The sequence below is a fragment of the Bradysia coprophila genome, unplaced genomic scaffold, assembly GCF_014529535.1.
Source record: "Bradysia coprophila strain Holo2 unplaced genomic scaffold, BU_Bcop_v1 contig_348, whole genome shotgun sequence".
NCBI classification, from domain to species: domain Eukaryota; kingdom Metazoa; phylum Arthropoda; class Insecta; order Diptera; family Sciaridae; genus Bradysia; species Bradysia coprophila.
This window is the reverse complement of record NW_023503606.1, coordinates 204,362-221,319: the sequence shown is the minus strand read 5'-3', so window position 1 is coordinate 221,319 and position 16,958 is coordinate 204,362. Positions and strand designations below refer to the sequence as shown.

At 37.0% G+C, this 16,958-nt stretch overlaps 1 protein-coding gene across 2 annotated transcripts; it reads left to right on the top strand.

The window, feature by feature from the left end:
• Nucleotides 1–1,552: 1,552 nt before the first annotated feature.
• On the top strand, nt 1,553–12,382 carry LOC119079860. 2 transcript variants are annotated; one of them, XM_037187936.1, is made up of 8 exons: nt 1,559–1,836; nt 2,234–2,345; nt 4,773–4,937; nt 5,008–5,173; nt 5,239–5,437; nt 7,104–7,248; nt 7,327–7,457; nt 11,412–12,382. In XM_037187936.1, the coding sequence occupies exons 1-8, from the start codon at nt 1,726–1,728 to the stop codon at nt 11,523–11,525; spliced, it is 1,143 nt and encodes a 380-aa protein (XP_037043831.1). In that variant the 5' UTR covers nt 1,559–1,725; the 3' UTR covers nt 11,526–12,382. The 2 variants fall into 2 exon arrangements, with proteins under 2 accessions (XP_037043832.1, XP_037043831.1); XM_037187937.1 differs by lacking the exon at nt 2,234–2,345 and having other exon boundaries at nt 1,553–1,836.
• The last annotated feature ends 4,576 nt before the right edge of the window (nt 12,383–16,958 follow it).

The following is a 16,958-nucleotide window of genomic DNA, read 5'->3' as shown; positions in this document are numbered from 1 at the left end:
GCGGCACAAAATACGAGATGAATAGGAAAATATTTTTTATTAAAAAAAACAACTTTCACTGGACTAACATCATATAATTTAAGTTCGTGCTGAAATGTTACGTAATTTTAGGATATTTGGTGTTTCTTTGAGAAGCTGGTATCGATAGGTGGTATCGGCATTCAATTTTTACGGTACCAGCGTACTTTGTGCTTGCTCTGTGCGAACTTTTTCCAAGTTTAGAAACCTTTTTTTTAATAGCTATAGCTTCCGAGGTGACAGGTGAATAAGGCCATTCTAAGGTTATTTGAGCTGTCGAATTGTCATCCATAGAGCCATAACCAAAAAATTTTTGTTGACAAATTGTTCGCAAAATCGTTGAGGATACGTTTTTACCGTTTGATGTATATAATAAAACTTTTTAGACCACACCTGGGTAGTTGATATTCATTGATTATTGGTGGGTGTAGTAAGCAACAGATCACGGTTGTCATTGTAAAGATATGCTCCAAATGTCATTGATAAATGTTTCGCTTCTAGAGCTGTATCTCCTCTTCTTTTAGGCCCGTATCAAGGTCGTTGAATGTCAATCGTCATCCAAAGAGAAGTCAACACAACCTCAATTTTCAGTTTTAACGAAAGATGTTTTCTTATCGGTTATTTTTGGCCCGTCAAAATTCGATTTCACCGTAGGATCGATCAGACCAATTGATTCCGCAAAGTTAAATTTCCGTCATTTGTCCCATAGGTTTGTTCACCATGATTTTTCGATTATGGCTCTACGGATGACGTTTTGACAGCTCAAATAACCTTTTGGAACAGACTTACTCTTACAATGCAATTGATTGAACATCTATTTAATTTGAATTTATTGCGCACGCGCAATATCGTTTTGGTAGTTTAAAAAATTATATTTGAAGTTTAGGCTCTCTAATAGCGATATGGTTTCACAGTCTCGATTGGAGAGCAATTTTAGTAATTATGTATATAAAACATAAAATTGCCATATCAGGAGAACAAAATAAGAAACACCAAACGTTGAGTCAGTCATAACTTTTTGCATGATTATATCTAGCGACTTATAAGCGATATGAAAGTAAATGTAGCTTCATCAAGAGACAACCATTCATAAATATTAGGAAGAACGGGAAGAACTCCTCAGTAACTCAGTAACTTCCCATTTTTGATTAAAGTCTTCCTAGAATTTGCCCAAACTTAGAAAGAATTCATAACACAACAGAAATATAGATTGTTAGTTCGCGATACTGATGAGGAATAATTCTCAACAAATTGGCAAACCTTTTATGTCTTCCAGTGATTCCATTCAATTCATTGAAAATTACTTTCATTGAAAATACTCATCCATTCAACAGAGGGGACGTGATTGATTGATAGCGTTAACTTACAGATATTGTTCGATTAGCTTTGAACGTCAAATAAGTTTGTGCACAACAACTTCGATGATTAACATGAAACTTGTTCAGATAACATTTTTTAGCCGCTCAACGTCGTGTTACACAATACTATAGTAAGTGTTGTTTTGGCAAGATGGTGTTGTTGTTTGACAGCAAACTGTGGGACAGGTATAGCAATAGTGAAGAAGAAACTAAATATAACACCGTGAACTCCGTATGAACAAAAAGAAAAAAATCGTCGGAGAAGAGAAATTGTTGACAAAAAAAATAGAATTTGCTTTTTGTTGAAAATTTTCTAATTAATTCCTAATTTCCTTATAATATTCGAATAATGTTTATGGTTTGTAAGTGTTTAAATGTCGCAATAAACGTGACAAATATACCGTCGGAATATGCTGGCGACTGGAAATCCGAAAATGACCACTCGCAGTTTTTCAAGAAGGTAAGTTACGAAAATACACAAAATAAAATTTTGTTTACTCGAAAAATGTTCATGTTTCGGTTCAAATGTTTGCATAATTAAATTTTTTGTTGGTTTGAATATGAGTGTGCTCGACTGTGAATATTGTAATTTTGGTTCGTTTTGTTTTGGTTGTGTGCGAATCGAGAACTCGGATGTTTAAATTAATTAACATCAAGTGTGTGCCTTGCCGGTCTGGTGTGTAGTGTAGTATACTGATTTGAGAACCAGAGCGAGTTTAAGCCATTTGTGGAGAACAAAGAAAAAAAAAAGACTCTGTTGGTTGGACGAATGTTTTATAATGTTTGCTTGCTGGAAAATTGCTTAACAATTTTGCTGAAGCTCGCAATCCAATTAAATAATATGCAAAATGTTACAGGCCATTGGACCATATTTGGCTACTGGTGCGAATTTCCAGCAATTGGATTTGATCCAAAAAATTCGTACTGCCGATAATTGGGTCCTACATCATTGCATAAACTGTGATACATGTAAGTTATCATCGACTATAAAACAAGCGAAAATATTATTTTTCAGCTAGCCAGCCAGCGGTGTTATATTTATATATACGAGTACGTATAGCCCTTTACGCAGTGTCGGCCTGGCCCTATGGGCGTTCGGGCGATTCCCGAAGGACCTTTTAATTTTTGTATAGACAAACGGCAACGAAGGTGCCTTTTCAAAAATTTCTTCATACAAAAGACCGAAGGGCTTTTTTGAGCCATTTCGGCACTGCCCTTTAGAACCATAATTTTTTTGCTTGGTAAAATGGTCTCTCTCTCTCTCTACGTGACAATGAAACCTAAAATTAGTGTTGAGTTTCGACCGTCGTTTTCGGAGTTAATTTAAAATTTAAATTTCGGTTCAAGAAAAAAATTCGCTGACCAGCAACGATTATCTAAAGCAAATGTAATCAAAATCTATGATTAACAGTACTGTTTTGATAAGCGGAAAAAATCGCTTACACATTTACGAGTTCTCGTTGGTAAACAACTTCGAAATATACCAGGTCTAAGTCCCACACCAAGTGTCTTACAGTGTGACTGTTTCATGTGCTGAAGATAAGGAACATATATTTAAACGTAAACAGTCGATTGGACATGACACAATTTCCATGCTCATAACTCTCCCCCGATTCAATTGGAGACAACAAGAACGACAAAATAAGATTCACACACATTGCGTGAATTAACAGACGAATGTCTGTTCGAGCCGAAATGTTTAGAGAAGACAGTTATAATTACCGCATGCGGTTCTAACACGCTGAGTAATTTGCTTTTTGTTATCGACATTACGACTCACGTTTACCATTTTGATGATTTTGATATTAGTGGAAAGTTTTTATATTTTGTTTTTGTCGTCATATAGAGTAATATATACATACCTCCGATGATAAACAGAACGGAATTCGAACGGTTTTTTGTTTATTTATTTTTCGTGTCTTTTCTTAAATGTTATAATTTTGGTATTTGGAAGGAAGGAAGTGAGTTTTTGGATCATCAGTAGATCCGATTATGTTCGTCAAAATCTATCCTTACGATGGTGTCGAGTGCAAAAATATCGCGGTTGAGTTAGGGAATATCAAGAGAAACCTAATATCGAAGTGATTATTACCGGCTGTGATCGGGTTGCGAGTTTAATTAGGACGGTCGCCGATAAAGAATTGATTTATGCCGGTTGTGACTTAATGGTTTGTTCTTAATTGCTGCCGTTAATCGTTAATGTAATGCATAAAGTGCGGCTCATTGATTGGGTGAAATGCCGCCTTAGTTGATTTTAGCGGCAGGCATATCTCAACCTATCCATTAAATCTAGTACTTATTTTGTTTGAAGTATTGATTTTAGGCAATTTCACAAATTGTAGCCCGAACAAAGTGAGATCTACCGTCCACATCAAATACGTATACAACTTTCCATGCAAAGGAGATTTTTTTTTAAATTTTGTCCCAAGTCCCAAGAAATGAAAAATCTTTTACTTCCTTCACTAGTTGTGATGTTAGCGAATATAAGAGATTACTGAGCAGTATTATTGGTCGTTGTTGTCGACAACAGATGATCATCTTACTGATCATCATAGCGAATTCGACTAGAATAAAAACAATCCGTCAAATTTATTCTAGCATATGAAAGCATACGTAGAATGAGAGAACGCAATAGTCAGAGGCAGTGAAATTTCAGCATAAATTTGATTGAGCTGTTTTTCAGCTGATCCACATACACATGCAATCAAAACTGTTTATTGTTGTTTATACGGCTGAAAAACAGCTGTAGCAAATTCGTGCTGAAATTTCACTGCCTCTGACTGTATACTCGATTGTAGACAATCTCACAATCTCGTGACTGTACTTTAAAACGTAAAGCAGAGTTTTAGACCCATACTGCCGTGTTAAGCCAAAACACCGTATCGCGTAGCTTGGAGAGCTTTGTAGAGCTTTCAATAAATTTGAGCTTCTGTTGGATTTCATTGGAAAAGTTGAATACAAACAAAGCTTAAACCTCTCGGAAGCTCTTCAAAATCAAATGCGGTGGTGTTTAACACGGCAGCATAGGAGTTAGCGAAAAATTTTTGGTCGAGAAATTCTTTAAATCATTTTTCGTTACCATGAAGCTATAATAGCACCGATGATACCTCATTTTTGTGCAAATGTAAAAAAGTGTAGGATACATTTGCACAGCAATGAGCTATCATGGCTTCATCGTAAAGAAGAATGCCTTTGCCAAAAATAGGTGAATACTTTCAATGAGTCTTTGAAAGATAAAGACAGCTAAAGGCTATAACTAAAACTGATTATTCATGAGCAAGAGAACGGGTCCACTTTAATAATGCTTGTACCTCGGGCACCCTCTCTTCGTATCTCGATAGAACCTAAGCAATACAGCAGCTGTTTCATGGAATTTATTTCTATTTTTCGTTACAGCTACGCATGCCATTAATGACAAAAACTTATACCTCATAAACCCTTTATTGTTGACCAACGAAGAAGATACAAACATTCTAAAAACGAGCGTCAAATATTCAAATTTATTTGGTGTGCTTATCAATCAGGACATGTCTTCAACCAAATTAGATGAAGCCAACAAAGGTATGATACACACAGTCAATCGTGACGTGCGACCGCATATTAAAATCCTTTCTTTTTTTTCTCTGTTCAGATAATGACTCCATGCGAATAAAAAATTTGACGCAACATTTCCGAGATGCCATTCAACAAGAGATTAATGAGACTAACGATAGGATCACCAAATTTAACCGGGAACAATTTCATTTGTTGAATCTTTTTCGCGAAAAGGCAGAACAAGAATATAATGCTCTCGTTAGGTAAACATGTCCATTCGGCGACTCGACAAATTTTTAACTGACTAATCGCTCTACTCTGCCTGCAGAATTATAAAAACAGTACCTGAACAATCCACAAACTCCAATGTTGCTGAGCAATTGGCTGGATCCAAATTGACTAGTTTTGACACCCCACCACCGACACCAGATTCGACTCCGATGAGCATTGGTAACAGTCCAAATTTTAAGCATCAACCGCGACTCGTAATCGATAAACAGCAGACGTTTTCTTCGGCTACGAAAAATGTAAGTGTTTTGTATGCCGCAAATCGACTAATTTATGGCTATGCCGTGCATGCTTGCTGTTAGAAATGTATTGAAGTTCTCTAGTAGTGTGTACGGTGTTGTTTCAAAGTTCCGAGGTAAATGTAGGCTAGCCGATGAGCGTAAATGTTTTTCAAGGAATGTCTCTGCATTCCATCGTCGTTGTTATATTTAAGAACTGCCTCCAACACGAAAACCCAACCACAAAAGGGTACTGAATGCCGCTGGTGATTTAAATCTTTTTATCGACGTGTTTCCTAACATCAAAATCGATGCAACCACACTATACTCCTTATTTTTATGACTTCCGAACATTTTCAATGCTTGATCACTACTTGATCCTTCACTCGATACACCTCCCTGGGAGGTGCGGGAAAAGAAAAAAAATAATTTTTTTGTCTCGTCTCGTCAATACCTTTCACCTTTCATTTGACACATCGTACACCATTTTTGAGCGAAAACATCCAGAGATGGAAAAACTAGTGAAGAACAGGCACAACATACTGTATTTGCTCGCTCTCTCGCCTATAACTACTGATCGACCAACCCGACTTTCCTAAAATTTAGATATTCAGATTCGTCTCGTCAACACCTTTTATTTGATATCGGAAACCAGCGGGAAACAGGCAAATACGCCGGCTATTTTGAGTCCCAACATAACAAAAATTATCGAGTTTTCCGTGGTTTACCTCTGTTATGCGTGCCCACCTAACTTTCTAGCGTAAAAACGTTGTCGCGACTCAACGGGAAGTGCTTCAAAACAGCGACAGAAGTTTGGCGTCAAGTTCCCTGCCTTGTTTTGCTTGCCTGTTTTTCACTATAGTTTTTCAACCAAATCTCTGGGTGTTTTCGCTCAAAAATCGTGTGCGATATGCCAAATGAAAGGTATTGACGAGAAAGCAAACAAACCTGCTCATTTTCATACTTTTCATGTTTTTCCCCACCTCACTGTAATTTTATGAAAACATATTGGCTACTCGAAGCCAGCTAGACCTATCAACAGATCAACAGCCTTTTAAAGTTCTTCGTCGGATGGAAAATACCAACCAGTTGGTGGTATAATAGGCTTTTTGAAGAATGAAGTCACCACGAAACAAGCATCTGTTTCTTTGTACTTTACACGCTGAACACCAACTGTGAAGAGCTACAATCGCGTTATAGTTGTGAGCCTGGTGGAAAGAGTCTCTCGAAGAAATTTCAAAATCACAAAATTCTGTTCTTAGAACATCTGACTTACATACCGTTGTATAGCTGAAGCCATTCTCAATTGAAATCCAGCCAACGATGCAACTTAAAAATAAAAGTTCCAGTATAAGACAACAAAAACAAGAACAGCATCTAGCGGCAACGAACCTTCTTGCAGAGGTTTACATTTTACACAGACGGCAAGCCTAAGGCACCTTTCGAATCTATGACTTCGTTCGATCTAAACTTCCACCAAATCTATTACTTCATTAGTTTATGTTAACGTTGGTATAGATAAGAGAACACCAACGAGACATCGTCGTTTCTTATCATGTCACCGTTGTCGATAACAGATGTCGTCAAAAACACCTCTAATTTTAACCAATCTTATTTCTGTCCCTGTCTGACATACACGTATTCCACAGAGAGAGAAAGTTTAATTTTTTGGTACAACTAATTTCAGGGATCAGCAAGAACTGCTTCCGCACAGCCGACGTCAAAGGCTACGGACGATTCAATTTTCTTCTTTGAAATGGATGGAATACCAACTACACGATCCAATCAGTACACCAATGTTATGTCGGACGTAGAAGAATCAGATACGGATGGTAAGTTGGTGCAATGGAATTTCGTGGTCAAATGATTTGGTGGTTTTTTTAAACAAATCAAAATTGATGTCCGTTCAGATTCCGATGTCGACACCAGTCACCAAAGATACGCTGGCCGGCCGAAAAGCCTAAATATTGCACAGAGTCTTCCCGTATCAATGCCAGTAATTGCTACCAATAGGGATGTTGTTCAAGCAGATTATGATGAGGTGAGTGTGAAGACGGAGGAGATTCGGCTTTGGGGTAATGTTTGATGATGATTTGAGCCTTTTGAAGTAGGTGCAAAAGTTGTTGTAACAAAAGTTTCCCTTTTACGAGGTGTCAACTACTTTTGCAGCTTCTTCAGGCGGTTGATGATTTGTACAAACGATTAAGCTGAAATAAAGTTTCAGAAATAAGTCACACGGACAAAACTTGAAATTCGATAAGATTGTTCGGTTGAGAAAGGCTTTTAACGTAAACTAAATTGTTCAATGGTCAGTGTACCGGTGCATTCATTCGAAAATTCAAAAGTCCATTTAACACACCGTACAACTTTCCATCTTTCGTTACGAAAAACTGCTCCAGAAACAATGGTACCTCGCACCGTTCCAATGCAACACAATTATTTGTCCCATTTATTGCACATGTTACGCTGAAAGACGACGTTGTGTGTTTGTGTTGTATAAAACTTTCCAAATTTCGAAAACCAACTTTGCTAATATATTTTCATTATCAATTAATGGCGCATTTCGGCTACATTAATTGGACATTTTGCTCTATATAAACTCGAATATATATCGTCGAACGTGTATAACTGGCCGATGTACTATTTATAAATTGTTTATAACATTCGTATACACACACGGCCCGGAGAGCTTAATGAACCACTTGATTTATGTGTTTTAATATGTCGACCATTTCGCTGTATTCACATTGTACTGTGAGTGGTTTTAATTAACTGGAGCCATTTCAGCGACGGTGTAGTTTCGTACACCACTGATCCATGATGCAAATAATTTTTCTTTTCGCTTCGATGATACGGAAATATTTGGACTTTAATTTCGTTGGATTCTACAGGAGTTCCTCAAAAAACAACAGTCATTTACATGAACTAGAGACAAATCGAGTAAAAGTAGACCCTGTAGTGTGTTCGGTTGATCCGAGGCGAAGCCGAGGTCAATAAACATACCAAAACGACATTTCGAATTTATTCCGATTTGGGGTAATGGATTTGCATGCTCTTGAACTTAAAAGTCAATTTACTTTTTATCTCTACGACTGTAATAAGCCACTTTCGATCCTTCTTCTTCTTAATCAGCCCGTTTATATCCACTGCTGGATGTAGGTCTCCACTTTTGCCAACGTTCGTCTGCCATTCTCGCAATGTGCCCTGCCCAATTCCACTTCAGAGATGCTATCCTTTCCATCACGTCTACGACTTTCGTTTGTTGCCGAATCCACTGATTCGTCATTTTATCTCTAAGCGAAATCCCAAGCATACTCCGTTCCATTGGTCTTTGTGCTACTCTGAGCTTGTTCTCGGGTACGTACGTCAACACCGGTAGGACACACCAATCAAACACTTTTCTTTTCAGACTGTTTTTCATTTTGCTTTTAAAAACCATCTTCAGTTTTCCGAACGCTGTCCATCCAAGACCAATCCTTTTTTTGATCTCTGCTGTCTGATTGTCTAGACCTAGTTTCAACTTGAAGCCAAGATACACATAGTTGTCGACTCTTTCGATGACGGAATTTTGATGTCACTGTCATCATCGATGTTTGTCATGATGTTTGTCTTCGATAAGTTCATTTTGCGACCGACTTTGCTCGATTCTTTCTTCAACTGTTGTAACATGACTTGTGCTTGGTGTTAATTCCCATCCGACTCCAATCCAATTTTTTAAAAACACTTTCTAGAATTTAGGTAAATAATTTCGGTGAGATGGCATCTCCTTGTCTTACACCTCTTCCGATTTTGAACTTAGCCGTGTTCTCATGTAACTTTATGCACGACGTAGCATTTTCATACACCTCGAGTCCACTCTGCATTCGTCCAATTACTCCCATATTGACCACGTTTCGACCGAATCAAACGCTTTCTCATAGTCTATGAATATCAAGATTATGGGAATCTTGTATTTGTTGCATTTCTCATCACCTGCAAAATCACCTGTGCTGAACTCAGATCTAAGCCCAGATTGTTCGACTGGTTGCTAAAGGTCCAGCTTCTTTGTATTTCTCTTTGCGATGATTTTCATGAACAGCTTGTAGAGAGTTGATAGTCGGCTGATTGGACGATAATTTTCCAGCTTCGTTATGTCTCCTTTTTTGTGCAGCAAAGTGATTACTACAGCGTTTTCCCAAGCTTTCAGTACTTTTTCCAATTCCAGACATTTATTGAACAAAGCCGGTATCGTTTCCAACATCGTGTTGCCACCTAACTTAATGGCTTCGACCGGTACGCCATCCTCCCCCAGGGTACTTTCGACCCTGGGGTAAACAAAAGTATTTAAAATTGTTTTACATGATACATGAATCGAACACAGTACTTTTCATATTTCAAGCGCTTCTTTCGACGCCCTCAGCATGTAAAATCCATTACATAACTCGGAAAAATCGCGTTTTCGTGTGTTTATTACCCTCGGCTTCGCCTTGGATCTACGAAATTCACGCGAAAACACTACTTTCCACCACTTTTATTCCGTGTTATGTCGACTCAGTCAAGGCTATAGACTGTTGGGGGGGGGGTCACGTAGACCGTCATTTTATCCGAAACGCGGGGACACAAAACAGAATTCACCTACTATGAAATTGTCAAATTTGAGAATCCATCTTCTACGAAAATTTTGTGTGTGTCACTCGCGTATCTGCATCTGTGAGACCTCCCCAAAGTTTGCAATCCTGGACTCAGTGACGAAAAATAAATTTTTCTTGAGAAAAACGTTACATGTAACTAGGTGATAAATGCTCTTGTAGGCACACGATCTGCATTGTTACAGACGGTCTGACATTGATGTCTTTCTCTAAACTAAAATTTTCCGTTACTCTTCAGTTTGTTACATAATCTACACCCCTTGTTTACTTCATTAATTGAGATCCTTTCCAACGAAAAACTCGCCAAAGTAAAGGTTTTTCATCAACGAGGGTCTCATAATAGTCTGTTACATGCTTGGTCAAGTACATAAGTGAGTTATGATTGCACAAGTTTGAATGTGTGCGCGAGCGGATCGAGTGAAACCGCAGGCGGAACGAGTGAATAACTTCACCTGAGGATATAATACAAGCGCACATGTTGAAACAAGTGCATTTGACTCAATTATCTAACCAAAAATGTAACACATTTTACCACATTTGGGTTCGGTACAGTTGAAACCATGACACTCACTGTTGTTACAACACTTGTTACATCAGCTGTAACAACTGTCACGTTGTAATAGTAGATTTCTGTACCAAGTAATTTGATATCTAGTATCCAGATGAGTAAAAGGATCCGAGGGCTTCAGCCCGATGTACTTTACTCATCGTGATACATGATATCAAAATATTTCCCGTGTGCAGTATGCTATTTTACTTTACGAGCGAGGTGATGGAAGCATAAGTTAGGAACAACATTTTTCCTAAGCGATGCTAGAAATAAGCGACGAAGGGCTTGCTGCCCAAGGTGGGATCATACACAACAAAATCAACATTTGCTGGGCGCTGATGTGATAAAATAACTTTACGTGATACGGCAATGAAAATGGCGCTTCGCTCATATGTAATAAACATTTACATTGCCTGTTCACGTAAAGCACAGTGCGTACGTGAGTCCAAGTTTTAATTTCGACTAGTGCGAATACCGCCCTCTTCTTCGGGTCGGGCTATAATTTTCCCACTCGTCAAAATAAAAATTGGGACCCACGGACGTAATCTACTATTACCGAATGGTGTGGACTATGTAACAAAATTCCGGCAGGCATACACTGCCTTTATACATCCCCAAAGAATAGCGAAAAATTTGTGTTGGAGATATACCAGGGATTTACAAAAGTTAGAGAACCACCTGTATTTGAGAAATACCCTACCTTTCACGACGAATGACAATCTAGTGCCTAGAAAAGGCAGAAATTTTTCTCACTCGGTGTCAGAAATGGTTATTTTGTATCTAAAAAAAACGATTTGTTTGAATCTGTATGTTTCAGTACTCCGACGAAAATGTTGACATTGCAGCTAGTATTAAAGCAATCGCTAAAAGCGTTCATGGCGAGGGTGTGTTCGGTGATCTACCTCGGCCACGCTTCAGTACACAGATTTGAAATAACAACAACAACAACAACCAACAAACAATATTTTGACGACATGAACCTCAGTTTTTGTATAACAAATTTTTATTAATTTTTCTAATTATATTTTCCAGTTTAATCGTAATTTTAATTACTTCGTTTCAAGCTAAATTGAAAACAAAAGCTCGATAATTTTCACATTATTTTCAAATTCGGGATGAATTCCTAGATGCCTAAATGTGTTTTCTATCATTTTTCTTTTTTTTTATTGTAATCATTGGTAACGTTTAAAGTCAAATCTAGCTATTCGTTGGAGCAAAGATAGGAGAAAAATTATGACAAATAATCAACTGAAGTATAACATTATATAACAACATACACCATTGAGTTCAAGTTTAACGTAAATTTTATTTCCTATTTTTGAACGTTCGTTTTTTATTCATTTTTTTTGGTTTTATTTTTTGAAGAAGAAAAATTCCAATTATTTTATACGAAGAGAAAAAAAAGTAATTTTTTTGCTTTGAAGTGGCAGAATGTATCCCAACGGAATGTATCCGTTTTCAATAAATTGTTGATCAATGACTTGACTTGAAAAAAATCCATTTTTGTTATTTCTAGATTTTAAACATTCTGAATAAAATGTTTCTTTTCCGTTCTTTACATTTTGAAAATGTTTTGATATGATCTTTGAATTTAATTTTTAAAAACTTTTTGAAGAAAACTTTTTTAAAAATAAATAACTTTTTAAATTGAAAATTTAAATTAACCGTTACAATAACTCTGAACATAAAAACAACAAACAAAAATATTGGCTATGTAAGTTGAATATTTAAGACGTTAAAAAGAATCAATTTAACAAACTGTATACATAAAATAATGGAGAAATAAAAGCAAGAAAAAAGAAAAGATTTTTTTTGTCGTTAAAATAACAATTCATTGTCATCAGGCCTAGCGTAATAATTAACCGAACGTCGGCGTGTGCAGACAATTTTGGTATAATTTATGGACAGGATGGCTCAGTGGTTACGTGTTAGCCTTTCGTCAAAATGGTTCCAATGTCAGACGATTCCGCTTGGAAACCCCAAAAAATTAACGAGTGTGAAGTTTGCGGCCAGAGCGAAGCGAGTTTAATTCACACGAGTTTAATTCATCATTTTATAGACAATAACAGTCTAATATGAGCATAAAATCAGTCTAGTAACAGAAAATAAAGTTGTGAATCAAAAATTAATATAGTTTTGTAACTTCACGAAAATTTTCAGTAATACTAAACCGAATTGAATTATTAATGAGAAATTTAGACCGTTCTAGTGTAGTTCTTTTTAATCAACCAATAAAACATAGCTAACGCCGACCCGTACGAAACACCTATTCGTGTCAAAAGCCTTTAAAATCACTTACATTATCCACTCTTTGCCTTGTTATCATATACAAATAAATTGCCGGAGGCAATATAGACAGCCCCGTACGAAGCAAAATTTCATAAATTCCTATTTAAACAGCTATATACCGCTTTATTTACCTATATTTCACTATAAATAAACATTTCACAGAGGAATATATGCTATTATATAGCTCTATATGCCTGTATATAGCTCAATATAGCTGTATATAGGTATATATAGATATCCATATATGGAATCCCTGAAACCCCACACACATAACAAATTATTTCCATGTTAACAGAAACTATCTAAGTACAAATTTTCCCACTTTATATCGTTTTACTAAAATCCAATATGGCCGCCGGCAGCCATTTAGGAGACCGGAAATAGTACCGACGCTTTACATTCGTTAATACCTTTCAAACAAAAAAAAATTCATGAAATTCAGTCAAAATTTACTCGAGATATTGTCAAAATACACCACGTTCACTGTACTTCCGAGTAGCCAGATAAGAGCTCACTCCAAGAGACCTAGCTCACGCTCCGGAGAACATAATTTCATAAAAAAAAATTCCCTGATTGGTACGGTCAATACCTATCTAATAAAGCTAAAACAGACGAAATATGTTCAAATGTGGCCGACCTACAAGCAAAAACTGCTTGCCGCGCTGTGCCTGTTCCACACCAAGGGGTCTAACTCACGAGTCGGTCATCCGATTTACATAAACTTTTTTTTTGTCGATCGGTATTGTAAATACCTTTTATTTGACGTATCACTTACAAGTTTAACGTTTAAATGTCTGGAGATATCTTTGAAAAACCGTAAAGCACTTATTGGGCCACAGCTCGGGAGGGGTCGATCCAAAATCACTCATCTTCGAACTTAGCCTGTCTTTTGACATTACCAAACGGGTAAAAAAAAGAATTTTCAAAGTCGGATACGTTTTACTCAAGTTATCGTGCAGACAGACAGACGGATAGACAGACGGACAGACGGACAGACAGACAGACGGACATTTTTTTTTTCCCGGATTTGGCATCTCTAGACAACCACAATAGGTTTCCCCTTACTCAGGGAATCCAATTCGACGTGTTACAAACGTATGCGTAAACCTATAAGACCCCAGTACTTCGTACGGGTCTAAAAATCTTTTAAGAAGCTCAGTTTTAGGCAGTCAAGGGATCTGACCCACCCAACAGGTGGGACCTAGTAGTAATATACTATTTTTAAATTTTAATATAATTATTTATCAACGGCTGTGGAGCTAACTGATAACATAGAAAATATAATTCAGTTCAAGTGATTCAATTCAATCACATCGAAGTCCATGGTCAGGTGGCCAACGCATTCACATTGTAAAACGACATGAATTGTGGCGGTAGTTGCAATGAGCGCACCATTGAGCGGAATGAATTTCGGTTGGCTGTATCCAGATTGTGAATTTTGAGGAAGAATAAAAATCTGTTGACAGTCCTCGACATATTTGTGAGCGGTTCGCATAACCCATATAATCGGCGCAACAAAGTGAAACAAAGTGCTGATACTTAGCATTTAACTGGATATATTTGCGAAATGTATAACCCATCATTCTACATCCGAAGCCCGAATGACGCTCACTGCGAGATCTATATCTCACGATTAACTGAACCGATTGTCATAAATCTTTTTTCCCTGATTGATAGAGTCAATTACTTTTCATTTTATCTTTCTTTTCATAAAGAAAGTTCCAGTGTCCAAATTTCATCAGTTTCACTCGAAAAACCGTTGGCCCCAAAAATTAGTCAAATTTTCGCATATTTTAAATTTTACTTCAAAATTTGATTTCTATTCATAAAATGAAGAAAATAGAAAATTTTTGTATTTTTTTCGTTTTTTATTTGCCAAGAAAATAGTCATCAGTCAGTCATTCTACGGGCGAGCAGCCAGATCTCAGGCCACTTCTTAGGCAATATCTACGGCTAAACTAAACCAATTTTCGAAAACTTTTTTTTTCTGATAGGTATGGCTATAAACTATCGTTCTTTGCGTGAAACAGTGTTCCTTTACCCGTATACGAGGCACCACACTCGAAAACCCTTCCCGTCGCCCAAAAATATCACTTTTTTTTTGTTATATCTTGGGAACAACGAGATTCCCATCTTGCAGCATAAATTTTCTGATCCACAAAGACGTGTTACAAAAATACTTCTACCATTTTGCTGCTAGTTTTTGGTTACGATTTTTGGTTTTGGATTTAGGTTGCGTACAGCAAATATTCGTTTAAATATTTTGACAGGTATACCAATGTATAAAGCATATGGAAGACCTGTCAAAATATTCACTGGACTGTCATAACATCATAAAATTCATCATAGTTTGACATAAGCCGACGTCGCCGACGTGTGTTCTAAATATTTGTATTGTTATCATACTCACGCCTGCAGTAACGTCAGTGTAATTTATACATTTTGTCAAAAACGTACACGTACTGCTCGATGAGGAAGCGAAACTAGAGTGCGAAAACCTTCTTAACATTATTGTGAAGCTGGAGTGAAATTTTTTAAAGTAAAAACATGAAATTGGATCAACTACCAGTCGAGCTGCTGATGGAAATCTTCAGCTTTCTGTCGGTGTTCGATGAAGTTTCACTGGTCCAAAGACTATTTCAATCCAACGCTAAAAGAATTAAAAATTGAAATCGATGGCGCATTGGCGCAATCTACCAGCCCTGGCTGACAAAACTAATAACTGCCTATCCAAATCTCAAGAAATTGCATCTGACTATCGTATGGCCAATGACCGCAGAAATCACTCTTTTTTATGCGGGTTTGATTTTGAATGGATCCGAACCGTAGCGAGTCGCTTGCAGAAAAGGCCAATTTAAAATTCTTGTCATTGGAGCTGTTACCACATATGATAAACGATGAACTTATAAAGACTGTACGCGCACGTTTTGATGTTGTAAACTTCGATCGATTGAGATATTTGAACATGGCAGTTGATCGATGGACAATGATTCGAGAAGTTAGGCATTTGGAGTTTTGTACCTCCAATTTCAGTTCAATAAAAAAATCTTAAAATTTTTTTAACATAGAAACCACTTTTGTTTGCGAATCTGACCAGCTGAATTAACTTATGAGAAGAATAGGCACATGAACGAAGGTCATGGTTATCTTTAAAGAAGATGTGCGAGATAGAGATGAAGGTGCTTCTCGAGATACAGTTGGGGAAATTTAGTTTTCGAGCTGTTTAGCGTTACTAACTCTAATTTTTCTACAACCTTTACTTGCATAATTACCAACACGATACATTCGAAACAATGTTTTGCATATGATTCGCACGCGTAAAGACTTTAAAAACTTTATAACCTAAAATCCAATTTTGCCGCCGGGAGCCATTTTGTTAGGAGACCGGAAATAGTAATGACGTTTCACATTTGTTAATAACTTTCAAACAAAAAAAAATCGGTCAAAATTCACTCGATATATTGACAAAATACTCCACGTTCCCTCTACGGCCGGATATGAGCTCACTCCAAAAGAACCTTGCTCACGCTCCGGTGAATCAGATTTTTACTCCGTGCAGAATCTTTCAAGAAGAATGACAGAGTGTCATATTTTTGGTATGATTGGAAAGCTGAGGCTGGTACCAATGACTGAAGATAGTTCCTTAGTCTTTTAGTGTCTTTGTCGAGGTAGTGAAACCTTTGGAAGTTCGCCGAGATTGACACTATTTTCCAACTACTCACAACTCAGTGAGTCCCAGACCCAATAAAACCCCATTTGTTCCTCAACAACATTACGACATTGCAGTGTCAAACATATGTCCAACGTCTATAAATTTGCACTAGGTGAAGCCATTTTTCACAAGTAACTTGCGCAACTATTCAATAGTCCATCTTCAGGTTTTAAGGTACTTTCAGACGTAGCCTCCATTCATCCATTCATTGTATGATTTTTTTTAAAACGTGGTGGCATTTCAAATGTATTGAAGATGATCGTGTAGACGAAAAATTAAAACCAAATATAATGAGAAACGCGCATCAGTTTTAGGTATATTTGTAAAAAAGAAAAACCTTAAAAAATGACTAGCTATAAATAG